General features: G+C 43.7%; 1 protein-coding gene across 1 annotated transcript; it reads right to left on the bottom strand.

Annotated features, from left to right (window-relative positions):
• Positions 1-17,097: 17,097 nt before the first annotated feature.
• LOC134405907 (vomeronasal type-2 receptor 26-like) lies at positions 17,098-27,618 on the bottom strand. Its single transcript, XM_063137157.1, has 5 exons — positions 27,464-27,618; positions 25,775-26,066; positions 24,488-25,357; positions 22,100-22,226; positions 17,098-17,999 (listed from the first exon to the last, which is right to left on the bottom strand). The coding sequence occupies exons 1-5, from the start codon at positions 27,616-27,618 to the stop codon at positions 17,098-17,100; spliced, it is 2,346 nt and encodes a 781-aa protein (XP_062993227.1).
• Between the last annotated feature and the right edge of the window lie 283 nt (positions 27,619-27,901).

The following is a 27,901-nucleotide window of genomic DNA, read 5'->3' as shown; positions in this document are numbered from 1 at the left end:
AACTGGGGGGGGGGGGTTTAAGCTATCGTTCTGAAAATTCTTGTGCACAGAGAGTCGTGGATGGGGGTCATTTTGAGACCACTCTCAACTTTCTGCGTGCTGTGGTTCACGTGCAATATTTTTTTAAAAATCGGGGTTTGGGTTTTTTTTTATTATTATTATTATTATTTTGGAAGCGATGACAGGCACATTCAACTCCCAATCCTGATGAGAATTCATCTCCTCAGAAAGCATCCTCCTCCAATCCCAGCGTTGGAGGGGGGACTAAGGCAGACCCACCCTGAGAACTTTCTGTTTTGTGTCTCTTTGTGGGTTGGCGTTCGTGGAGGGAACACTTACTTAGCTAGTGCTCCTGCTTTGGAGATAGATTAATTTAATATAGGTTTAGTTTGGCGCGTGTGTGTGTTTGTTTGCTTCTTTCTGACTTGTAGCTTAGTTTGCCCTGTGTTTTCCCCTTACTTTGATTTAATATAAACTTTATTTTTGAATTTTGGAGTGTGTGGTTGGGTTGGTTGCCCCCCCCCTTCCCTGTATTAAAGCCTGACTGTTCTGCTTTTGTGAAAGCTTTCTTTTGAAAGCATACACACACTTTTTGTCCCATTTCCCTACATTTATATTCTTAAACATATTTTATTATATTCTTTCACATAGTCCATTAGTATATATTCTCATACATATTATATTAGTATTCATATTTTGTTCTTCTTATAGTAGTGGTTGGTTCTTTTTCCCCCTCCCCTCTCTTAAATCCTGATTGTGTTTCCTTCTATCTTCTATATACCAAATATACCAAAAAAATTGGATTCTCTTTTTCTTCTCTGTGTAACTTCGACGGAGTGGGCTGCTTTTGTCAAGTTCAACAGGCAGCCACAGATTGAGCATTTTGGGGAAAGCATACGCACACCATTTCCCTATTCTTAAACATATTATTATTATATTCTTTGACATAGTCTTAGTAGTCTATTAGTATACATTCTCATACATATTAGTAGTAGTATTCATATTTTGTTCTTCTTATAGTAGTGGTTGTCCCATTTCTTGTCCCATTTCCCTACATTTATTAGTAATATTCTAAAACATATTATTATATTCTTGTAGATATTCTTAGTAGTATATTCTCATACATATTAGTAGTAGTATATTTTATTGTTCTTGTCCCATTTCCCTACATTTAAACATATTATATTCTTCTTATACATATTCTTAGTAGTACCTTATACATAGTATTAGTAGTATTAATATTTTGTTAGTCATCATGAAAAGAGAAAGCAGGCGTGCTGAAAGCAGCAAGGCTCAGTCTGCCAGCAGGGCTTCCTCTCCTCCTGTGAAACTCAAACGGGCAACTCCTTGGCTGACTGCTCCAAAACAGAAGCAGGACAAGCAGCAGGCAGAGCCACTCTCTTCTGCAACTTGTGCCCGGCGTTCTCTTTTTGAGGGTGGGAATGGGAAAAGTGCCCGTTTGCAAGAGGCACGTGGCAGCAGTGCCATTAGAGGAGGAGGAGTATCCCCAACTCCTTCATTCTCCTTTCAGCCCACGAGCCCGCTGATGGACCTAGACGAGGTCCTCAGCACAGTGGAGGGGGGGGAGGAGGAGGAGGCGGTGGGCCTCCAGGATGTGGGGGCTGAGGAGGAGCAGCAGCAGGCCGAGGCTCTCTCCCCAGTCTCATCCCACACCCCTGTTTCTGTGGCAACACCAGAGAGCTCAGGCGGGCAATTGGTGGTGTCACCACAGAAACGAAAGACAAGCATCGTGTGGGACCACTTTGAGTTGGGAGCGGATCCCCGCTTTGCTGTCTGTCGCCACTGCAAACTCAGCCTAAGCAGGGGTTCATCGACAGGGCATTATGGAACCAGCAGCATGAAGATGCATCTTCATAGGCAGCACCAGGCGATCTTGCTGGGGAAAGAGGCGGGCAAGGCGACTGGTTCCAGGGGAAAGCCGAAGGCTGCTGCTGGCACTGCCACTCTAAGCTCTCCATCTCCCATCCCCACAAGGGTTAGGCAGGCAACCCTGCAGGACATGGGGTGGGGGAAGTATTGACCCACAAGATGGCGTTTTCCAATGCCCACCCAGGGTGCTACTGTGTTGGGGCATCTGCCGGGACTGACTCCTCCCCAATACTAGATCTATGACATGTCACTCTGCCTGCCCCTCTGCTAGCCTGTCCTCCTCGGTGACCGACTCGCTGGGATGGTTTGCGTTTGCAATGCGTGACTAACTGCAATGCTGGCTTAGAAACCAGCCATCACTTCCTTGTGCCCCCAGAAATGCCCGCAGCCTGCCTGCCTGCCTGCCCGCCTCCCCCGGGGTGCTGCTGTGGTGGGGCATCTGCCAGGACTGACTCCTCGCCTACTCTGCCTGCCTCTCTGCCCGCCTGGTGCCTGGTTTGCTCCCAATCGTCCTCCTCTGTGCCCCTCAAGGCGTAACTGCTGGCTTAGAAAGAAACAACCAGCCATCTTTGCCTCACTTTGCGCCCACTTATGGGTTGGTTTGCTATGCGTTAGTGCTCAAGCCATCCTTGCGGCACTACAATGCATGCTGCCTGCCTGCTTTCCATTGATGGTGCTATATAAATAAATAATAATAATAATAATAATTCTCCCCTTCCCGCCTTGCAGCGATGGTGTATGTGTCTTGCTTTGACTAAGGGGAGAAGTCCTTCCTGCGCTCACTTAGACTTTATCAAATTCAATAATCCCTTTTTCAAATGTGCCAGAAGATTTAGGGTTATCTCGTGGCATGTTGGGATTGCCTTGGAACTGGCCCCATTGAGCTGTCTGCAATTGCAACTTTAAATCCCTGACATACTGGAGTGTTCAAATTTCAAAAGTTCCCCTAACATCAGGGGATGATGGGATTGCCTTGAAACTTGGTGTCCATGGGGACACATGGGTAAGCTGTCATGGGACCAAAGGATAGGTTTCTAACGTGCAAATTGACGTAGTTGTAGAATGGGACTTGATTTGGGGTGAGTTAAAAAGTTTAAGCCGCGCCAAAAATCAGGGGATGATGGGATTTGCTTGCAACTTGGCGTGCATGTGGACACATGGATAAGCTCTCCTGGTGCCGAGTTTGAGGTTTCTAACATGCAAATTGACGGAGCTATCCCAAGGGGTGTGAATGGGGTGCCCGATTTTCATAAATTCCCCAAAAATCAGGGGATGATGGGATTGCCTTGAAACTTGGCGTGCATGTGGACACGTGGATAAGCTATCATGGTGCTGAGTTTGAGGTTTCTAACGTGCAAATTGACGTAGTTGTAGAATGGGACAATTTGGGGTGAGTTAAGCCATGCCAAAAATCAGGGGATGATGGGATTTGCTTGCAACTTGGCGTGCATGTGGACACATGGATAAGCTCTCCTGGTGCCGAGTTTGAGGTTTCTAACATGCAAATTGACGGAGCTATCCCAAGGGGTGTGAATGGGGTGCCCGATTTTCATAAATTCCCCAAAAATCAGGGGATGATGGGATTGCCTTGAAACTTGGCGTGCATGTGGACACGTGGATAAGCTATCATGGTGCTGAGTTTGAGGTTTCTAACGTGCAAATTGACGTAGTTGTAGAATGGGACAATTTGGGGTGAGTTAAGCCATGCCAAAAATCAGGGGATGATGGGATTTGCTTGCAACTTGGCGTGCATGTGGACACATGGATAAGCTCTCCTGGTGCCGAGTTTGAGGTTTCTAACATGCAAATTGACGGAGCTATCCCAAGGGGTGTGAATGGGGTGCCCGATTTTCATAAATTCCCCAAAAATCAGGGGATGATGGGATTGCCTTGAAACTTGGCGTGCATGTGGACACGTGGATAAGCTATCATGGTGCTGAGTTTGAGGTTTCTAACGTGCAAATTGACGGAGCTATCTAAAGGGGTGTGAATTAGGGTTATGGGAGGTGCGTTAGAGGGTAGAGCCGCGCCAAAAATCAGGGGATGATGGGATTTGCTTGCAACTTGGCGTGCATGTGGACACATGGATAAGCTGCCCTGGTGCCGAGTTTGAGGTTTGTAACATGCAAATTGACGGAGCTATCCCAAGGGGTGTGAATGGGGTGCCCGATTTTCAAAAATTCGCCAAAAATCAGGGGATGATGGGATTGCCTTGAAACTTGGCGTGTGTGTGTATACGCCCATGAGGTGTCATGGTGCCAAACGTGAGGTTTCTAACTTCAACGGAAAAAAAGTTGTTTACTTTTTTAGCTTTCAATGCAAGCCTATGGGGGGGCAAAAACGGAGCTCCGGATCCGATCCGGAGCTCCGGGCGGAGCGGAGCGGAAGTGGGCGGAGCGGGGGCGGGGCGGAGCGACCCGCTCCGAAAAATGGCGGATCTGCAAGTGAAGCGGAGCGGGGGGTCCGTGCACACCCCTACTTAAAAGGTTGTCACACAGAGGACAGCCAGGATCTCTTCTCGATCCTCCCAGAGTGCAGGACATGGAATAACAGGGTCAAGTTAAAGAAGCCAGATTCCAGCTGGACATAAGGAAAAACTTCCTGACTGTTAGAGCAGTACGACAATGGAATCAGTTACCTAGGGAAGTTGTGGGATCTCCCACACTAAAGGCATTCAAGAGGCAGCTGGACAAGCATCTGTCAGGGATGCCTTAGGGTGGATTCCTGCATTGAGCAGGGGGTTGGACTCAATGGCCTTGTTGGCCCCTTCCAACTCTGCTATTCTATGATTCTATGATTTTTTTTTCATTTGTATGAACATTTTGTAAATATTTTCCCCAATGTATGCAGCAGTTTTGAATGTCTTGGAATGCACATTTATTTTAGTCATAGAACACAAGAGGAAAGAAAATCCAAGAGTGAATCTGCTATCCTACCATGGGATAATGTGGTTGGGCTTTTTATACTGGTTGTGTTTTTTATACTGTATTTTGTAATTGTGCTTTTAACCTGTTGGTTGTTTTATTGTGGTTTTAATTTTTGTGAACTGCCCGGAGAGCTTCAGCTATTGGGCGGTATAAAAATGTAATAAATAAATAAATAAATAACCACATAGCTCATTCCACCATAAAATCATAGAATAGTAGAGTTGGAAGGGGCCTATAAGGTCATCAAGTCCAACCCCCTGCTCAATACAGGAATTTACATTAAAGCATACTTGACAGATGGCTGTCCAGCTACAACTTGAATGCCTTTAATGTGGGAGAGCCCACGACCTCCCTAGCTAATTGGTTCCATTATTGTACTGCTCTAACAGTCAGGAAGTTTTTTCTGATGTCCAGCTAGACATCATATCTTTCAGCCCTGTGTTCCAACCTATCAAGGCCACTTTGAAGTTTGTTTCTGTCTTCCAAGTTATTAGCTATCGACCAATTTCCAGTTTTTCTTGCCACTGTTGCCTTTTTTAATATGTTGAGACTTGGGAATTTGAAACTCTCTGCACAAGGCTGTCTCATCTCTGCCAGGTGTTTCCATGTAGTTATGATAAGATCAAGGTCTTGATGTTATGATAAGATCAAAATTTCCCCTGCTATAGCTAGGGAGTGTCTTCAAATTATCCATGAGGCATAGAAAGCGATAACAATTCCAGAACTTCATTTTGGCCACACTTGCCCATGAAACCCAGAAAAGAGTGGATTAAAGCCATGGTGATTAAGCCAGAAAGCCAGGCCATGTTCAGAAGACACCTTAAACCATGGTTTTAACTATGGTGAATAAAGCAAAAAAGCCTCGTTCACTTTGGTTAAAGCTGTGGTTTAAGGTGTCTTCTGAACAGGCCCAGTGCATGTTGCTTTCCTTCCCATTTGTGCTTCTAGTCATAGATCTAGGCCTTAGCTAGACCTACCTGATAGTCCGTGATGGAGGGGTGAAGATCTCGTGATGGTTTTATCACAAGATCTCCCCTCTGTTTACACGTGGCACGCGTCACCCTCAGACGGACAGGCATATTGCCCACCATTTTCTTTTCTTTTCTTAAAGAGACAGCAGCACACAAACACTCATGCGCAAAAGTTTGTGGGTTTTTTTTTTTAAATCCCCGCTTCCCCCACCCGAATGGGCAAAGTGCTCCTGAGGATCTCTGTGCCTCATGCGCGGGTCACAGCTCCTCGCGAGTAACTACAAGGAGCTGTGACAAACCGTGGCACCGAACCACCTGTTCTGTTGCCTCAGGCTTAGCCCAAGGCTGAAGAAAAACCGGGCCTAAAGGGGAGGGTGAAATCCCGGAGCAAGGGAGGGATGATCCCTCCCTGATCCTGGGATCCCCTGTGTGTCATGTGGATGCACAGGGATGATCCTGGGGATGGGCCTGGGATTTCACCCAGTCTAGCTATGGCCCTAGTCATATAGTTCCCACGGAGAGCTGTATATCTGCCAGAAGCCCACCCAGATTACATTCCAAGGTTTCTGACCTTGCTAAGCTACTAACAGTGGTCTTACTTTAGACTATTGGATAGTGTATAGTAGGATCACTGCAATTTTGCATAGTAAGTCCAGCATGGCTGTGCAATTATACAAATGACTTCAATTTATAATCCAAATGCGTTGTCACTTGCAGAATCTAAGAAGAATATGAAGATAAGAAGTGATAAAATGGTTTTTATTTGGTACATAATGTTTGTACTATTATGTAACTGGCAGGGACAAGCTTATAACAGGAAAGAATGAACAAATGAAAAGTATTTTAAAATTACTTTTTTTATGTATTTCAAATCACCATGCTGTTGTTTTCTACATGAAGAAGGAGTGTTTCTGATGCTTTTAAATAAACAGCTTTTATAAAATTCTAATGGTGATTTTTATTGAGGTACATGGAATTCTTTTAGAGCTTTTTCCCCCCATTTGTATAACAGCTTGATAGTGTGTCTAACTAGTTTCAAAGAGGCTACACATGAATAAGATGGTTTATCTGGGATAGTAGATAGATACTACTATCTCTTAGTAGTAGTTCCATTGCCTCAGTTCCTTAGACACCACAGAAGTAATGCATTGATTGGGAAGAGTGATGGTTATTATTTTCTCCTTATGAGCTGCTCCCTGTTGTTCAACTCAGGATTGAAGAGATTAATATAACATTTGGGGGGAAAGATACAGCCCAACAACTCAGCACTAGAAGCTAAGATAGAGAAGATCTCCTCAGCTACTATGTATGTACCACTGGTACTCAAGGAGGTTGGAACAAAAGTCAACCAAATACTCCAAAAAACAGCATGCTGAAGGAGACAAACTTGGATCCATTAAAAGCAACTGGCAAATTTCTAGCTAAAAAAAGCCCTTTCCTTTGTGGTGTGTAAAGAGGTCACATACCCCTCTGGAGAGGGGACCTGGTTCCACCTGGAGTCCATATCCCAATACTACTGATTAGTGCTTTGCCAAAAATTCTCCCACATATTTTTGACCATTCTCATTCAATTAGGCGATATAGAGGTGCAATAAAATAAATAAATAAATAAATTTGATATAAAATTGCTTTCAAAAAGTAATTCAAAGAAGAAATATTTCCAGGAATAATCCAGGAATAATCATAACAACAAGAATTTTTTTAAAAGGCTTTGTCTGACTTTATTACCAGTAAAGGAAAAGTGGACGTGCCCAGAGGGACAGGGGATTCCCGTCATTTGACTACTCTTGTCTAGGTACATGCCTTTGAAAAGCGACATCACTCTTTTACTCGTGCGTGTCATTGGCTTCCTCAATTGCTAACCTTTGGAGGGTTCTGATGACCCCCACAAGGCAGGGCAGTGTGCACTGGGCACATCCACATGGAGTATGGAATCATCCCCTTGCACCACATCTATTCAGTTGTTCCCCAAGGTTATGGTTGGTAGTAGGGGTGTGATCCACTTAGCTTAGGATCGGAGAAGCAACAGCGAATTGGGGTGATCCTCCTCCGCCTGAGGTGGAGGAGAAGCAAATCGAGGGGCTGGAGAAGTATGGTGAAGAGAGGTGACCAGAAGCGGAGTGCTCCTCTTTTCGCGGAGCGATCCGCCCACCATTTTGGATTATTTCGCCCATAGGATTGCATTGCGGAAAAGATTAGTGGATAACTTTTTTGTTTTTCAAGCTATCTATTTGAAACTTGGTGTGCTTAGAGAGTCGTTGGTGGGGGTCATTTTGAGCCTATTTTCAGCACCCTGCATGGTGCGGTTTGCTTGCTATTTTTTAAATAATAACAGGGTAAAAAAAGCGGAAGAGGTACCTTTTTGAAGTGCTGAGAGGCAGATTCAACTCCCGGTCATGATCACCTGATGAAGCATCCTCCAATCCCAAAGTTGGAGGGGGGGGGTAGGCAAAACGGGATACTTCGAAACTTGGGATACTGGGAAACTTCTCTTTCTTTGTCTCTGAACGGACTTTTCCCAGTGTGTTTCTTAAACAGTAGCCCCACCAAATGCACAAACACAACCTGAAATCATACACTAAGCAAATAAATAACAGATAGGAAACACAGCACTGCTACCCACTCTAACCTTGGTGAACAACTGAATAGATGTGGTGCAAGGGGATGAGGTCCCCTAGGGCATGTGGACGTGCCCAGTGCACACACTCCTGCTTTTGGAGGGTCATCAGAGCCCTCAAAAGTTTACAATCTAGAATTTCAAGAAGCTAATGCCTGTCATTAGTTGAAGTGACAGGTAGGTAGCTTCTTAAAGACTGGTACTTACTTAGGGCCAGTCAAATTGGCATATCCCCCTCCCCCTGGGCACGTCCACTTTCCTCTTACTGGTAAAAGACAGACATAGCCTTTTTAAAAAAATTCTTCTTGTTGTTTATTCAGCAACACTGCTGCTTTTAATTCCACCCCTCCTTTGTTTATTTATTTATTTATTCCATTTTATATTTATACACCCCATAGCCCAAGCTCTCCTGGCTTTTCCTCTTCAGTGAAGTCAGGCAGGCTTTCATTGTGGTTCAACTCCTTATTGTTGTTGTTGTTGTTATTATTATTATTGCTATTAATATTAATTAGTACTGCTATTATTAACATTATTATTTTGTTGTTGTTTAATAATGGCTGTAATCACAGTGCAGTCAATCAACTCTGAAGCAAGGATCAAAAAGCTTTACTCTTATCCTCCTAGCCTCCTAGTAGTTATGGGATGCAAAAGGAAAGGCATCTCTCTGTGCTGCTCCCGCCTCACAGGGATGGTTTGCATTACTGGCTTTGAAACAATCCTTAGCTCACTTCCTTGTAGGGGTGTGCACAGACCCCCCGCTCCGCTTCACTTGCAGATCTGCCATTTTTCGGATCGGGCCGCTCCGCCCCGCCCCCGCTCCGCCCACTTCCGCTCCGCTCCGCCCGGAGCTCCGGATCCGGATCCGGAGCTCCGTTTCCCCCCCCCATAGGCTTGCATTGAAAGCTAAAAAATTATACAACTTTTTTTCTGTTCAAGTTAGAAACCTCATGTTTGGCACCATGACACCTCATGGGGATATACACACGCATGCCAAGTTTCAAAGCAATCCCATCATCCCCTGATTTTTGGCGAATTTTTGAAAATCGGGCACCCCACACACAACATCCCTGCGAGGTGGGCAGGGGAGGAGGGAGGGAAGGCAGGCAGGCATGCAGCTGGCATTTCTGGGGGCATAAGGAAGTGAGCCAAGGATAAGCCAGTAATGCATATAAAATGGAATAAATCAATCAATAAACAAAGGAGGGGTGGAATTAAAAGCAGCAGTGTTGCTCAATAAACAACAAGAAGAACTTTTTTTAAAAGGCTATATCTGTCTTTTACCAGCAATAGGGGGATGTGCCCGGGGGAGGGGGAAGTAGCTGCCAGTTCAAGACACTGACAGCCACAGCTCTGAGAAGAAGTAAAACGCTCACTTCGACTCAGAACAGGCATTGCTCCACCACTGAAAAGTGACCATTCACTTCAACTCATGATAGGCATTGCTCCACCGTTTTACTCTCTTTGGAAGGCTCTAATGGCCTTCCAGTGCAGGAGAGAGTGGGGGCACGTCCACGATGAGATGCCCTAGGGGAGCTCATCCCCTTGCACCACATCGATTCAGTTGTTCCCCAAGGTTAGGGTGGGGAGCAGTGCTGTGTTTCTATCTCTTATTCTTGGCTTAGTATATGATTTCAGGTTGTGTTTGTGCATTTGGTGGGGCTACTGTGTTAAAAAACACGGGGAAAAGCCCGTTCAGATGAAGAAAGAGAAGTTTCCCAGAATCCCAAGTTACCTGTTTTGCCTATGCCCTCCTCCAACTTTGGGATCATCATGACCGGGAGCTGACTCTGCCCCTCAGCCCTTTGAAAAAGGTATTTTTCCTGCCGATTTTTTAAAAACGTCTAGCCCGCGACCCGTACGATGCAGAAAGTTGAGAGTGGTCTCAAAATGACCCCCATCCACGACTCTCTGTGCACAAGAATTTTCAGAACGATAGCTTAACCCCCCCCAGTTATCCCCGATTCTTTCCCTCAATGCAATCCTATGGGCGAAAAGCCGAAAACGCAGTTTGAGCCGCGCGGTTGACCCGATTTTCACAAACATATAGCCCGCGACCCGTACGATGCAGAAAGTTGAGAGTGGTCTCAAAATGACCCCCATCCACGACTCTCTGTGCACAAGAATTTCCAGAACGATAGCTTCAAAAACAACGTAGTTATGCGCGATTATTTGCCGCAATGCAATCCTATGGCGAAATGTTTTCAAGATGGCGACCGGAGCGCTCCGCCTGAACTCGGAGCTCCAAAAAATGGGCGCTTCTCTTCGCCTTGCTTCTAGGGGGTCCGCGGTCCGCTCCTACTCCGCCTCTGGGTAAGGCGGAGCAGGCCAATCCGCTACTGCTTCTACGCTCCTAATCGGAGCGGAGCACATCCCTACTTCCTTGTGCCCCCAGAAATGTCTGCTGCCTGCTTGCCTGCCTGCCTGCCTGCCTTCCCCCCGGGGTGCTGCTGTGGTGGGGCATCTGCCGGGACTGACTCCCCCATAGATCTATGGCATACCTCTGCCTGCCTCTCTGCCCACCTGGTGCCTGGGAGCTGCACTACATGATGGGCTTTGTGGTTTGTGGTTTGTGCCCACCAGCCTCCGGCATGCTTGCTCTCAGTCCTCCTCCTCTGTGCCCACCCCGCAGGGTTGGTTTGCAATGCGTTACTGCTGGCTTAGAAAGAAACAAACAATCCTTGCCTCACTATCTTGTGCCCCCAGAAATTTCTGCTCCCTGCCTGCCTTCCCTCCCTCCTCCTCCTGGGAGCTGCACTACATGATGGGCTTTGTGGTTCATGCCCACCAGCCTCCAGCATGCTTGCTGCCAGTCCCCCTCCTCTGTGCCCACCTCGCAGGGATGGTTTGTGTGTGTCTTGCTTTGACTCAGGGGATAAGTCCTTCCTGCACTCACTTAGACTCTTTGACGTTCCAAATAAATTTTTCAAGTGTGGAAGAAGGGTTTAGGGTAATCTACTCCCCAATTCATATTTAGGATTATCTACTCCTCAATTCATGGCATGTTGGGATTTCCTTTGAAATGGCCCCATTGAGCTGCCTGCAGCTTTACATCACTGAGATACTGGGGTGTCCTATATTCAAAAATTCCCCGAAAACCAGGGGATGCTTGGATTTGCTTGAGGCTTGACATGCATGTGTATACATGCATCAGGTGTCATGGTGTCTAATTTGACATTTCTTACTTGAAAATTGACAGATATATCGAAAGGGGTGTGAATTGGGGTTAGGGGTGATGCGTTATTTTTATTTATTTATTTATTTATTTATTTATTTATTACATTTTTATACCGACCAATAGCTGAAGCTCTCTGGGCGGTTCACAAAAGTTAAAACCATCATAAAACAAACAACATGTTAAAAGCACAATTACAAAATACAGTATAAAAAGCACAACCAGGATAAAACCACGCAACAAAATTGATATAAGATTAAAATACAGAGTTAGAACAGTAGAATTTAAATTTAAGTTAAAATTAAGTGTTAAAATATCGAGAGAATAAAAAGGTCTTCAGCTGGCGATGAAAGCAGTACAGCGTAGGTGCCAGGCAGACCTCTCTGGGGACCTCATTCCACAACTGGGGTGCCACAGCATAGAAAGCCCTCCTTCTAGTAGCCACCTGCCTCACTTCCTTTGGCAGGGGCTCATGGAGAAGGGCCCCTGTAGATTATCTTAAGGTCTGGGCAGGTACATATGGGAGGAGGTGTTCCTTCAAATAACCTGGCCCCAAACCGTTTAGGGCTTTAAATGTCAATACCAGCACTTTAAATCGGGCCCGGACCTGGGCTGGCAGCCAATGAAGTTGTAAAAGGAATGGCGTAATGTGATCTCACCAGCCAGCCCCAGTTAGTAAACGGGCTGCCCTGTTTTGTACCAGTTGAAGTTTCTGGACCGTTTTCAAAGGAAGCCCCATGTACAACACATTGCAATAATCCAAACGAGAGGTTATCAGAGCATGGATAACTGTATCTAGGCTACCTCTGTCCAGATAAAGGAGTAGTTGGTATATCAACCTAAGCTGATAAAAGGTGCTCTTTGCCACTGAGTTCACCTTTGCCTCAAGTGACAGTTCTGGAGCCAAGAGCACCCCCAAAGTACGGACCTGATCCTTTAGGGAGAGTGTAACCCCATCCAGGACAGGGCAAACATCACCTCGCCAGACGGATGAACCACCCGCTAACAGTACCTTTGCCTTGTCTGGATTGAGTCTCAGTTTGTTAGCCCTCATCCAGTCCATTCCCTTGCCCAGGCACTGGTTCAGAACAGTCACTGCCTCACCTGGGTTTGATGAAAAGGAAATGTTTTAGCTGGGTATCATCCACATATTGATGACACCTCAGTCCGCATCTCCAGATAACCTCCCCCAGCATCTTCATGTATATGTTAAACAGCATAGGGATAAGATAGAGCCCTGTGGAACCCCAGGGTTTAGGAGCCACGGCACAGAGTAATAATCCCCCAGCACCACCTTCTGGAATCGGCCATCCAAGTAGGAGCGGAACCACTGCAATGCAATACCTCCCACTCCCAACTCAGACAATCTATCGAGAAGGATACCATGGTCGATGGTATCGAAGGCCGCTGAGAGGTCCAGGAGAACCAACAGAGTCGCACTCCCCCTGTCTCTCTCCCGGCAGAGGTCATCCCACAGGGCGACCAAGACAGTTTCTGTTCCAAAACCAGGCCTGAAACCTGATTGAAATGGATCTAGATAAGCTGTTTCATTCAAGAGTGCCTGGAGTTGTCCTGCAACCACCTGCTCAAACAACTTGCCCAGGAAAGGGATATTAGCCACCGGCCTGTCGTTGTTAATGTCCTCCGGGTCCAGATTAGGCTTCTTCAGTTAGAGGTTAAAGCTCCGCCAAATATCAGGGGATGATGTGATTTGCTTGAAACTTGCCATGAATGTGGATCTAGATGGTATCTGTGAGGGTGTCTGCTTCCAAGTTTTTATCTGTCAAAATGTTGGAGTAAATCCCATATCTGAAAATGGGGTGTCTGATTTTCAAAAAATCCCTGAAAATCAGGGGATGCTTGGATTACCTTGAGCCTTGGCATGCATGGATATATACATATATCCATGTGTATACATGGATATGCTATCATGGTGCTGAGCTTGAGGTTTCTAACATTAACAGAAAAAAAAATGAAGGCTTTTTTGGATTTCAATGCAAGTCTATGTGGGGGAAAGCAGAGCTCTGATCTGGATCCGGAGCTTTGCGGTGATCCGGAGTGGACTATAGGTGGATTAGAGTGGAGCAGAGCAGACCCAATCCGGAAGTTGCAAATCTGGAAGAGAAGCGGATCGGTGGGTCCATGCAATGTCAATTTGCATGTTAGAAACCTCAAACTCGGCACCAGGACAGCTTATCCATGTGTCCACATGGACGCCCAGACTCAAGGCAATCCCATCATCCCCTGATTTTTGGCATCACTTAAACTTTTTAACTCACCCCAAATCAAGTCCCATTCTACAACTATGTCAATTTGCACGTTAGAAACCTATCCTTTGGTCCCATGACAGCTTACCCATGTGTCCCCATGGACACCAAGTTTAAAGGCAATCCCATCATCCCCTGATGTTAGGGGAAGTTTTGAAAATTGGGCACTCCAGTATGTCAGGGATTTAAAGTTGCAATGCAGACAGCTCAATGGGGCCAGTTCAAAGGAAATCCCAACATGCCTCTTCTCATGATGACTAATAAAATATTAATACTACTACTAATATGTATAAGAAGAATAAAATATTAATACTACTACTAATATGTATAAGAATATACTATATACTACTAAGAATATGTATAAGAATATAATAATATGTTTAAATGTAGGGAAATGGGACAAGAAGTGTGTGTATGCTTTCCTCAAAATGCTCAATCTGTGGCTGCCTGTTGCACTTCACAAAAGCAGTGCACACACAGCACACTCACAGTCCAAGTTACACAGAGAAGAAAAAGAGAATAATATTTTTTTGGTATTTTTTTGTATATAGATAGAAGGAAACACAATCAGGATTTAAGAGAGGGGAGGGGGGAAAGAACCAACCAAACACTACTACTAATATGTATAAGAAGAATAAAATATTAATACTACTAATATGTATGAGAATATACTAATATATATACTACTAAGAATATGTAAAAGAATATAATAATATGTTTAAGAATATTACTAATAAATGTAGGGAAATGGGACAAGAAGTGTGTGTATGCTTTCAAAAGAAAGCTTTCACAAAAGCAGAAGGAACACAGTCAGGCTTTAAAAAAGGGAAGGGGGGGACAACCAACCAAACAAACAAACACACACTCCAAAATTTAAAAGTAACGTTTATATTAAATCAAAGTAAGGGAAAAACACAGGGCAAACTAAGCTAAAAGTCAGAAAGAAGCAAACAAACACACACACGCCAAACTAAATCTATCCTAATCTATCTCCAAAGTCCAAACACAGCAGCAGCACTAACTAAATAAGTCCTCTCTCCACGAACGCCAACCCACAAAGAGACACAAAGCAGAAAGCTCTCAGGGTGACTCTGGCTTAGCCCCGCCTCAAACGCTGGGATTGGAGGATGATGCTTCATGAGGTGATCAATTCTCATCAGGATTGGGAGTTGAATGTGCCTGTCATCGCTTCAAAAAAAATAAAAAAATAAAAACCCAAACCGATTGTTGACCCGATTTTTAAAAAATTCTAGCACGTGAACCACAGGATGCAGAAAGTTGAGAGTAGTCTCAAAATGACCCCCATCCACGACTGTCTAAGCACAAGAATTTTCAGAACGATAGCTTAAAAAACAACCCAGTTATCCCCGATTCTTTCCCGCAATGCAATCCTATGGGCGAAAAGCTGAAAACCGCCGTTTGAGCCGCGCTGTCCCTGTTTGTTGACCCGATTTTTAAAAAAATATAGCATGCGACCCGCATGGTGCAGAGAGGTGAGAGTAGTCTCAAAATGACCCCCATCCACGACTCTCTGTGCACAAGAATTTCCAGAATGATAGCTTCAAAAACAACCTAGTTATCCGTGATTATTTTCCGCAATAAAATCCTATGGCGAAATGTTTTCAAGATGGCGATCGGAGCGCTCCACCTGAACTAGGAGCTCCGAAAAATGGCCGTTTCTCTTCGCCTTGCTTCTAGGGGTCCACGGCCCGCTTCTACTCCGCCTCTGGGTAAGGCGGAGCAGGCCAATCCGTTACTGCTTCTCCGCTCCTAATCGGAGCGGAGCACATGCCTAATATATGAAGGCTATACAATTATGCAAATGAAAGGAAAGTTTTGAGTTCCTACACTTCAGAAGGACACTACTATGACATACCAGAAGGGAAGAATGAAAACCATTTATGAATTATGATAGGGCTGATTTTGCTATGGAGGAGGAATGTTTCCAATACTTTTAAAGGAATATATCTTACTGAACATTTACTGTGGTGCCCCCCTCTCTCTCTCTCCCCAGAGCTGTTTCCACCCTCTCTATACCAGCTGGCTCTATTCCAGTGTCAACACATTTTAAAGAGCCATTGTACTGTTTCCTGAAATAGGGATGGGTTAATTTGTTATCTTTGGCTTCTCTTCCGTTTTGATTGATTTTTAATCAAAACTTTTGTTTCATCAAAATATGAAAAAAATGTTCATTTTGATAAATTCTTATCTAAAAATAAACTGGAAACATGCACACACATCTGTTCCAGCTAATACGGTTGATATAAAATGAAAATTATATGATACACTAGCTGCACCCAGCGTAACATACACCGTTGCAGCATATCTTAACAATGCTGCCCCTCGCCTGACTCCTCCGGGCTTTCCAAGGTAACCCTCCCCCTTTCTGCCTCTTCGCTCCCCCCCCCCCCATGAAGGGGCAGCACCACGGTCTGGAGCATGAGCAAGGCACGGCTGGGCCTGGGGCTATCAGGAGGCAAGCAGCCTGCCACCCCAGCTACCAAGGGCCCTGGCCGTGCCTCGCTCATGCTCTGGACCATGGTGCTGCCCACTTCATGGGGTTGGGGAGCAAAGAGACAGAAAGGGGGGAGGTTTACCTTGGAAATCCCGGAGGAGTCGGGCAAGGGGCAGCTTTGTTAAGATATGCTACAACGGCGTATGTTACGCCGGGTGCAGCTAGTGTATCATATAATTTTCATTTTATATCAAATGTACTTTGGGCAGCAGAAAGTAAGAGCATCCTGATCATGCTTGTACGGAAACATTAAGATGTTACGTGTTGCTTAGCAACCTGTATCAGCTGAAGCCTGTACGGAAACATATCTAAGCAATATATATATATGAGATTTGATACAATATGGAGACAGCAGAGGAAGGAACATCAAGTTTGGTTATTGATTTTGTGGTGGCCATCAGGAAAGTTGAATGAAGACATACTCTGGGAGAGGAAGAGTAATATTGATAGTTGGACTCAGCTGACACAGCTGTTGGTCCAAGTTGGGTCTCCTTGGAAACAGCTGCTGAGTTAATCCATTCTGGGAAAGGAGGAGTGAAAGAACATTTGTCTGAAGCGAGGCTAACATGAAAGGTCTCAATGTCCTACTTCTAAGCCCTCTGGTGATAGACAGAGATGATAGGTGAATTCTGTAACATGAGTTGAACACGGTTGTCTGATATCTTTTAAAATTACCCCCACTGTCTCAATGCATTGGACACCAGGGAAGTAATATATTGAACTGTAAAGTTTGATGCTCTAATTCTTTCTCCCCATTATCAGTTCCCTGTTGTTCAGCTCAGGCTTGAAGAGAAGAATGTAACATTTTGGAGAGAAGATACAGCCTAACAACCCGGCACTAGAAGCTAAGATAGAGAAGATCTCCACTGCGACCATGTATTTGCCCTTGGTGCTCAGGTAGGCTGGAAAAAATGACAACCAAACACTGCAGAACATCAGCATACTAAAGGTGATAAATTTGGATTCATTAAAGGTGTCTGGCAAATTCCTAGCTAAGAAAGCCACGGAAAAACTGATGATGGAGAGTAGTGCCATGTAGCCTAGGACAAGATAAAACATGATGGCAGAACCTACATGACATTGCACAGTGATTTCTTCAGGGACTGACTGCATGTCTAAATCCAGGAATGGGGGAGAGGTTGTGAGCCACACAACACAAATGCCAACTTGAATGAGGGAGCAAGAAAGGACAATGGAGGTGGCCAGTCTTTTTCCCACCCACTTCCTCATGGTAGACCCTGGCTTGTTGGCCATGAAAGCTACAACCACAGTGATGGTTTTGGCCAACACACATGAAACAGCCACTGAGAAGATCAAACCAAAAACTGGTTGTTGAAGAAGGCAAGTCAGTTTCTCAGGCTTTCCGATGAACAACAAAGAAGAGAGGAAGCAAAGCAGGAGAGAGACGAGGAGAGTGTAAGTGAGGCCCCGATTGTTGGCTTTGACTATGGGGGTATCCCTGTGCTTAATAAAGGTGTGCAGCACCAAGATTGTGATCAAGGAAAAAGAAACAGCAATGGAAGCTAAACTTTTCCCTAAGGGTTCTTCAAAGGACAGGAAGCTTATGACTTTTGGGATGCATTCAGCTTGGTCTTTGTTTGGATATAGATGTTCTGGGCATTCAGAGCAGTCATCAGGGCCTGAAAAAGAAAGAAATGGGTTCTCATCTGAATGCTGAGTTATGTGAACTGAGTTATGTGAACCCTTTCCACCACTAACTTCATTTGATTTTATCACTTCTTCTGCAGAGAACTATCTTATGGTTTCAAATTCTGAGTTTGTCTTGTCCGTAGTTACTTTGGTATACTAGAGGGATACTCCCAAATCCCAAAAGTTGTTACAGTACATGCACATGGTGGGAGTGTTGGGAGAAACAAGTATTGTGGTACAAATTCCTCCGCAGCTCGCAAATAAATGCAAGCGTGAGTTTTGAATCTTCAATGCAGTTTATTTAGAGAAGTTCTTTAAAAACAAAACAACCAGGCTTGTAGCAGCAAATTATAACAAAGCAATTGTCTCACCATAAATCAAAGTAAGCATAACAGCTTTACGGTTCTCCTTGACAAAAGTTGGCTTTGCATCAAAACAGCATACTCCTTCCTCTGGCAGCAGCAGCAGCTTACGCCATACCCTCAAACCTCCACTGGCTGACTGCATATTACTGTGAAAGAGTGAGCTTTTTACTCCCTTCATTCAAACACCAACAGGTGTACTGAGCTTGCAAGTCTTTGCCAATAATCTGCCTTAATTACTGTTAAGGTTAACACGAAAACCTGACATCCCCCTGCTTTTTGTGTACACTGATACAGTAATTACTTCATTTAATACAATTGCAAGTATTTTGTCAACTTCTGATGTTGTTCCTTACTTATCGGTTTAGACAACAAATCCGCAGGAATGTCTTTTCCAGCTAAATATTGAACTTGCAATAAACCATTTCTTATACATTCTTTTGCATGACACAATTTGATTTGCAAATATTTTGTTCTTTGCTTACAACTATCAGTTTTTAAGATAGAAATACTTGATTGATTGTCTTGATAAACAATAACAGGTTTTGGTACATCAATCTCAGCATCCTTTAACAATTGTAATAACCATTTAATGTTTACAATTGCATAGTTAAAAGCATTCAGTTCTGCTTCACAAGAACTTAATGAGGCTGTAGACTGTTTTTTACAGGACCAATCAAATAAACTGTTATTTAACATGTAACAAACTCCAGATGTACTTTTTCTATCATATCATCTCCAAAGTTAGCATCAGCATGAATTTCTAAACCTCCAGTGCATTCCTTTGTGAACTTCAACCTGTACTTCAAAGTGCCCTTTAAATAACGTGCTATTCGCTTCATAGCTTTCCAAGTATGTTCTGTGGGTTTAGCAGTTTGCCTACTCAATAAATTTACACTCACAGAAATATCTGGTCGGGTAGCATTGGCAATAAAACTTAGTTGCCCTAGTATACTTCTGTACAAGGTAGCATTTTCAAAATGTTTACTTTGACCATCTGCTTGGAAATTCTGCACCATTGGAGTATCGACAGAATTAGCATTCTGCAAATTAAGTTTGTCAATAACATCCCTTATTTTCTTTGATTGATGCAAATAAATATTGGCCTCTTGGTCTTTTTCTACTTCTAAAGAAAGAGAATTAGTTACATTACCTAAGTCTTTTAACTCAAATTGTTCTTTTAAATTCTGTACAAACCTGCTGTCAAGAAGTTCCATGAAAGGTTGTTTTTTAACTAACCTCCAGGTTTTATTCTTATCTAGTGAATTTAATTCAGTTTGTATGGCTTGAAGCCAAGGTTTAGCATTTTCTTCAGACAGTTTCTGTACATCTTTATAACTTTGTGGTTCATAAATGGCTCTACCAGCAAATTCATCAGAGTATCTCACAGGAGGTATACCTTTGGTAGAACGTTCTGACTTACGCACTACAACATGCTCATCCTTAGAACTATCAGCATCACTATCCTTTTCCACTGTGTCCCTAGTATGCAATGGTTTCTTATCTTCTGCATCACTCCCTGATTCTTCTGATTGTTTTAAACTGTCCCTTTCATTACTGCTATCCTCACTTTCATCACTATCACCACTATCATTACTTTCTGTTTCACTTTCGTCAACAGGAGTGGATTGGAAAATTCCAACTCGTTCCCAATTAACATTATACTCAACACTTCTTGTTAATCTTATATTTTGAGTATTTTTCATTAGCGCTCTATATGACCCTTTTTCATAACCAAGAAATATTCCATGTTGACCTTTTTCTTGTAACTTCTGACTTTGTGGTGTATGCACCCACATGTCAGATCCAAAAATCTTAAAATGACTCACAGAAGGTTTTTTGTTGTACAATTTTTGATAAGGAGTGCACTCTATTACTGAACTTATGCTTCTATTACGCACATAGTTAAAACAGTTCAGTGCCTCTGCCCAGAACTCATCTCCTAAGTTGGCATCGTGCAGAAGTGTTTTTAACCCCTGCTGTTTTCCTTATCCTTGTTTATTCCTTTTTTTACAATTTCTACGTAGATGCCCCATCTCTCCACAAGAAAAACAACGACGTACTTTTAGTGCCGCTATCTTCTCACTCTCAGCAGTTTAATTACCCCTGCTGTTTGATATGTGCTTTTGGGAAGTTGCAACTGCATCATTACACCTGGAAGCCACACGCCTATCTACTTCAGCCATGAGCCTCGCTTGAATAAGTTCAAGAGTCAGCTGTGCTGGGGGCAAAGCAGCTAATTGAGCAGCGATACTTTCATAACTTTCATTTAAACTGCTCCATACAACGTAGCAGAATTGCAAGTCAGGAATTTCTACTTCACGTCGTAATAACTCATCTCGGAGCGACCTTAAATTCCTCAGAGGTTTAGCTAGGTCACCATCTGCAGCAAGTTCAGCCCGATACATTTGTTTGAAATACACGATGGTCGACCCGGTTCCACGACGAAGATGAATTGTTTCTAATGCTGTCCACATTAGTTTCGCAGTTTGTTTTTCAATGGATATTAACCAATTGTTGGTCTGAGACAGCCAAAATAATTAGAGCCTTTGCTTTGGCGTCATCATTACTCCATGTCTGCGTAACAGGAGCGGGAGGATCTTCTGCTATGACTCTCCAACTTTTTCATTCACCAGAAATGCCTCCATCCGGTAACACCAAATAGAAAAATTGGAGTCATCAAGCTGAGGGAAATAAAAGCTGCTGTCTTTATGTTCCGCCATTGAGCCTTGCGTGAACAGCCAGCCATTAAGCAATTAAACAGTAGCCAGAAGAGCAGCCAAATGTCCAGCACTCACGTTGTTTAAACAAACTCACTCTGCCGTCCCGAAGCCTCTCTGGTACAGCATCCAAGGTTCCAGAAATCTTCTCCTGGGACTGCATTAAAGTTCAAAATTCTTCTCCTGGGCCCATAACCAGATGTTGGGAGAAACAAGTGTTGTTGTACAAATTCTTCCGCAGCTCGCAAATAAACGCAAGCGTGAGTTTTGAATCTTCAATGCAGTTTATTTAGAGAAGTTCTTTAAAAACAAAACAACCAGGCTTGTAGCAGCAAACTATAACAAAGCAATTGTCTCACCATAAATCAAAGTAAGCATAACAGCTTTACGGTTCTCCTTGACAAAAGTTGGCTTTGCATCAAAACAGCATACTCCTTTCCCTGGCAGCGGCAGCAGCTTACGCCATACCCTCAAACCTCCACTGGCTGACTGCATATTGCTGTGAAAGAGTGAGCTTTTTACTCCCTTCATTCAAACACCAACAGGTGTGCTGAGCTTGCAAGTCTTTGCCAATAATCTGACTTAATTACTGTTAAGGTTAACACGAAAACCTGACAGGGAGTTCCCTCTTCCAGTGTATTGAAGGACATTAATCTTAGGGCTCAACTACACCAAGCAGCATAGTCCACTATGAAAGCAGTATGAACATGGTATATGAAAGGCAGGAGCCACACTACTGCTTTATAGTGTCATTGAAGTGCACTTACAACTGTTGGGGCCCATGACACATCTACACCAAGCAGGATATAACACTGCGAAAGTGGTCTGAATGCGGTATATGGTATGTGTCATGGCAATAGTTCTCAGTGCACTTCAATACCACTATGAAGAATTAGTATGGCTTCTGCTTTTTATACACTGCTTTCATACCGCTTTCATAGTGGGATATCCTGCTGGGTGTAGATGAGCCCTTAGTTACTGTTATACATGGTGCATCATATCACCTACTAGTTTGATTTGAAATCTTCCCTTTTGGACATGGATTACAATCGTAACAGCAAAACTTCTTCCCTTCCACCTTTGTCTTCCGATATCCAGGTTGGCAGGAATCTCTACAGACAGAAATTGGCAGGATCTGTATTTAAAGATGTACAGTAATTATGATGAGAGTGTACAATAGGTGTCAGCTGGTATACAAATAAACTGGTGATCATTTGGAATGGACGAGTGCAGATAATAGTGAATGCAACAGTCAACCAGAATTTTCCAGATCATTTGAGCAATCCAGTCGTGAAAGTGATATTTCTTATTTCTGACTCATAATGATGTCCCCACCAAGAACATTTAGTATCATAAAATCCACACCTGATTATAGCCCCTGTGCCAAACAATCATGTCCTTATTAATGGTGAATTCTTCTCCTTCAAGACCATTGGGATCAACCCATCCAATTTTAACTTTAAGGAAGGAGCTGTTTGGAAATGTAACCAAGTTTGTAATATCAAATCCCCCTTGCATTTCCCTGTTATCATTCAAAGATATTTTTTCTCCAGCGGAGTTGTTAAATGGAAAGTGTTGAAGAAATTGGTGGAGCTAGTTGAGAGGGAAAGAGGGAGAGAGAGAGAAAATATTGTTTGCTTAATATAAAAAAATAATCAAAACATCTTAACCTGTTAATATGGAGAACAATCCAGACTTTGGCCATTGCTAGATGAGGAGTTAGCGCGGTATGAGACCCGGTGTCCCTCATAGAATCATAGAATCATAGAATAGCAGAGTTGGAAGGGGCCTACAAGGCCATCGAGTCCAACCCCCTGCCCAGCACTCCAGCCTATCAAGAACACTTTGAAGTTTGTTTCTGTCTTCCAGGGTATTAGCTATCCCATCCAATTTTGTGTCATCTGCAAATTTGATCAGCATTCCGTGCACCTCCTTGTCCAAATCATTAATAAAAATGTTGAAGAGCACTGGGCCCAGGACTGAGCCCTGTGGCACTCCACTCATTGCCTCTCCCCAGTTTGAGAAGGTTCCATTGATAAGTACTCTTTGAGTCCAGTTCTCTGCATCCAGATGATGCACAGGGGATCCCAGGGTCAGGCCGGGCTAAGTCCTCCCTTGACCCGGGATAACCGAATGTGGTTATGGCCCGGCTTTTCTGCAGCCCCGGGCTGAAGCCAAGGCTGCAGAAGGTCTAGCAGGGTCCATGGCTTTTCCTGGCTGCTCGCTTACTCGTGAGTAGCTGGGAGAAGCCGTGGACTGGGCACACCATTCCATAGGAGTGCTGTGCCCATCGGGCCGGGGGGGATCATGGGGGGGGGAGATGGGTGCCGGGGGAAAATGTGGACACGGCAGGAGAGGGGGGGAGAAGAACGGGGACAGGGCATGGCAAGCAGAGATGGGCATGGTGAGCGGGGATGGGCATGGTGGATGGGGGTGAGAAGAATTGGGACAGGGCGTGGTGAGTGGGGGGAAGAAGAATGGGGACAGGGCATGGCGGACGGGGGAAGAAGAATGGGGACAGGGCATGGTGAGCGGGGACGGGCATGGCGGATGGGGGGAGAAGAACAGGGACAGGGCATGGCGGATGGGACAGAACATGGCGGATGGGGGGAAGAAGAATGTGGACATGGTATGGCGAGCGGGGGGGAGAAGAATGGGAACGGGCATTGTGGGTGGGGACAGGGCATGGCGAGCGTGGAGAGGACAGGTGAGCCAGTGGGCTGGGGGGCATCAGGCATTGTGGGGGGGAGGAAATCAGGGGCACGGGGAGTTGGGTAACCCTTTATTTATTTATTTTTAAAAAAACTTCTTACCTTTCCGTTGGTGTGCTCCTGCGCACATGGCCCTTAAAGTCCTAAAAACACTGGACAACGTGACGGGGCTTTCCCTTACCCTGTCGCATGTTACGTCTAGAAAAGGGCGACAGCGCGCGCTAGCTGTAGTGCAGCGTCGCTCCTACTTCCCACCAGATTATCTGGTAGGTCTAGCAAGGCCCTTAGTCACATGTAGAGTAAATCTACTAAAATCAATAGGACAAGTCAGAGATGACAAAAACTTTTAATGTTTTCACCAAGGCCGTAGCTTGACCCTAGGTTTATCCTAGGATTGTCCTGGGGTCAAACCTGTTCATCTAAGTGCCACACAGGGCATCCAGAGCTCAGGCAGGGAGGAACCCGGGATGATACTGGGATAAACCTTAGATCTAGCTATGGCCTAAGTCTACTCTAAGGATGACTAGGGCTGAATTCCACCCATTCTTTTATGCACAAATATCCACTCTGAAAAAATGATTTTGTAATTTTCTTATTTTGTAGGTTGCAATCACAGAATACCCTGAACACAGCATGGAGAATGTATGTGACCCCATTCACCAATTATTTGGGAAACAAGTGTTACCTGCCAAGGTTGCAGATTCTTTAGTTCAGCACTTTTGGCACAAACCATTCCTCTGCGGTTGGCCCGAGATGAGCAAAGGGCATGTAAAGCATGTGCTACAGCATAAGCTGCATTATAAATACTGTAGCTGTGGCCAGTCATGTGCATTTCAAAAGCATGCGCAGGGAGGTTCTCCAGCCTCTCCCCCCCAGTGCATCTTCCAGAGACCTTGTAAGGTACCAGGGTATCTGGGAAAGAACAGTCAAATGCTTGTTCCCAGAACAGCTCCAGAAAGTCATCTGCTTTTGACCAATCAGGCTTTAGCATCTGAAGAAATTTCTCAAACCCAAAAAGTTCATTTGAGTGAATCTTGAAGTATATGGCGCCTTGGAACACTTGCAAATTGGAATCCCGGCTTACATCTGCTAGTATAAAATCAATCTGGGCTGTTATAATCCATACCTTTCCAACAAATATATTTTCCTTATGTTCAGGAATTTCTATTTCATATAAATGATAATACATAAACATTAAGGTAAATATTTCACCATAGATGACAAATATTTTAGATTTCCCAAAATTGATAAGCCTATAATAATTATTGGCTATAAAATCTGCTATAGTTGGTTTAACGTTAATATTTCCTCGGGCAGGGATTGGTATTGTGAAGTCTGAACAGATTCCATTCTCGGAAAGCAATGGCTCAAAGTCCTGCAGGAAACGTTCTCCTTGATCATCATCCACCACAAAGAGCCCAACCCACGTCCATCCGAAATACTTAAACAAGCGGATAATTCCCTTATACTGGTGGAATTCATTTGGAACCATGCGGTAAAAAGAGGGGAACTGCATCATTTCACTCTCTGCTTGGGCATATGAGCCATAGGTGAGCTGAAAGAATTGTCATCATCAGCATCATCATCAGCAGCAGCAGCTTCACAACCACCATCACCATCTGTGCTACTAGTATGCTATAATATGAGCAAAATAATAAATTCATCAAATATTATTGAAGCCACAATCAGACTGGGGATAAGTGAGAATCATGAATTCATCCAGAATATTAGGTCCCATTTAAAAACAACAACTCTTAGTTATTTTTTAATGAAATATATATGCATCTCTAGGGCATACTAAGAATGAGATCGTAAATTCCTGACTCTTATCCTTAAAAAAGTGGTGGGAGCAAAGTGTCAGTGGTGAAGGGCAGTTGTCCTTCCCAGTTCTACCTCTCTCCCATTTGCTGCCCCAACTGCTCCCATTGCTAGCCTGTAGAGATGTTGATTGACCCCCAAGAAAAGGTCTTACCTGTGGAATCTTGTAGATATTTAATAGTTTTGCCATGTGTAGTGAGGCATCAAAGGCAAGTGCCCCAATGATGGCTATTAGTTTTTTGTTGGCATCGCATTCATAGTTGGGGACAAATCTGTGGGATTTGAAGAGAAGGTCCAGGGTGGTACGATAGGTCATCTGAGCATCGTTGTAGCTGTCATAGATGTGGAATCCAAGTGTGACATTCGGTAAGATCTTGGGATTCTTATTGATCTCATTGACAGCAAAATCCAAGGCCAAGATGTGCTGGTAGAACTTTGTCACCACCCTGCAAATCAAGACAAACAGCCTTTCATTGGAGAATTCTACTACACAAAAATTCTAATTGTATTTCTGCTTGGGCCTGATGGGTGTTGGAATCCAGCAACATTTGGAATGACACAGCTCCTCCACCCATGCTTCAGCATCTGTGCATTAAATCCATGCTGCACATGACAATAATGCTGGTGTTCACGTTCCAGTTTGCCTTTAACTATGAAATCAGGCCACCATACATTTTTTAAAAAACAAACAAAATCATTGCTAATTTTAAGAACACATTACGAGAGCAAGTTAAGAAGTAATTTTCAGTTAAGAAAGGATTATGAGAAAAAAAATGTGAGATTGTGGGAAAGGAGTGCAGAAAATTTAATTTGATGAAATGGTATTTATTATTATTATTATTATTATTATTATTATTATTATTATTATTATTATCAATTACATTTATATACCACCCCATAGCCGAAGCTCTCTGGACAGTTTACAAAAGTTAAAAACAGTGAACAATTGGAAAAAGGAAGTACAGAGCTATACAAGAGGGGGAAAGGTGCAGAAGTTAACCAGGTGAGAAAAAGTTCCGGATTTGTGTACATAACCGAAAAGAGAATATTGGGGAATCAAGGAAAAGGCATAGTAAGCAATGTAATGTCTAGAGGCATTAACTTCTACCATTTAAATGCCTAGAAGGTGTTCCATTTCTAATACAGATAACTACATGTGGAGTATTGAGTGGCTCACGTTTTCTACATGTTATCACATCACTGACAGATGAGTATATGTGGTCTATTGCTCCCAAATGGAACATCACATTCTTTGGCTGTAAGATTCATCATTTAGAGAAAGACGTTGGACCTCCAGTTAAACGTATCCTCACCTCGCAGTTGGACAGCTCCAGATCAGAGATCCAGGCAGCCAGACCCCCTAATCCAGGATATTGTAAGCTTTAAGAATCTCAAGCAGAACATTCTGATCTATTCCCACCCAATTGTTCCCTCCCTCCTCCCCCTCCCCAGCAGGTGATCCTCATCATTGTCCCTGTTCAGATGAAACACGAAGCCATAGTGATTAAGCACTGTGTAGTTCTGACATCTACACTGATGAGTATTTTTATACAATTTTTGGCTGCTGCTTTATTTATTTTTAGATTTTTATGTTTTCTTGCTTGATAGACTTAACCTGATTATTATTATTATTTTTAAAAAGTAAAAACTTTTTCTTCTTCTAATTCTTCAAATTTCAATATAGTTTGTAATGTCTGCAAGTGGTGACACACACCCTGAGGAATTATTTCATTTAGACGGAGAATGTATAAGCATATATGTCAAGTGTCAATCTTTTAAATGAAATTGGTATTTAGTGTTTGAGGTTTATGATCTGGCCATGTGGAGGAGGAGAAATTCTTACATTCTGAATTCAGAGAACTCCTGCCAAGGACATTCCTTGAAATTAAATGCTGGGGAAAAGGTACAAATCTGAGAAACCATCCCACCGATAATGAAGTCCCCTGACTGATAAGACTCAAATGCAAGAGGGGCAGGATCAATAGTGAGACAATTCATTGTATCGACTTCACACACCCAATGGAGAAGCAACAGCAGCAACAGTAACACTGGAAATCCACTATTTTGATGCCAAGCCTTCTCTCTGGATGCAAACCGTCCTGCATCCATCTTCAGTTTATGCTTGGATTCAGGAGGCTACCTTGGCTGGCACAAGATTTTGCCAATGTACTTTGTAGTTGGAGACTTCTCTGCCTTCTCTATAGTAGCAACATGGTTACAAATGCCAACAGAGATTAGAAGCCTGGCCTAGAAAAGGGGAGGAAAAGCAACCACAGGAGAT

Source organism: Elgaria multicarinata, chromosome 11, assembly GCF_023053635.1.
Source record: "Elgaria multicarinata webbii isolate HBS135686 ecotype San Diego chromosome 11, rElgMul1.1.pri, whole genome shotgun sequence".
Classification (NCBI taxonomy): Eukaryota; Metazoa; Chordata; class Lepidosauria; order Squamata; family Anguidae; genus Elgaria; species Elgaria multicarinata.
This window is presented reverse-complemented; position numbering and strand designations above follow the sequence as displayed.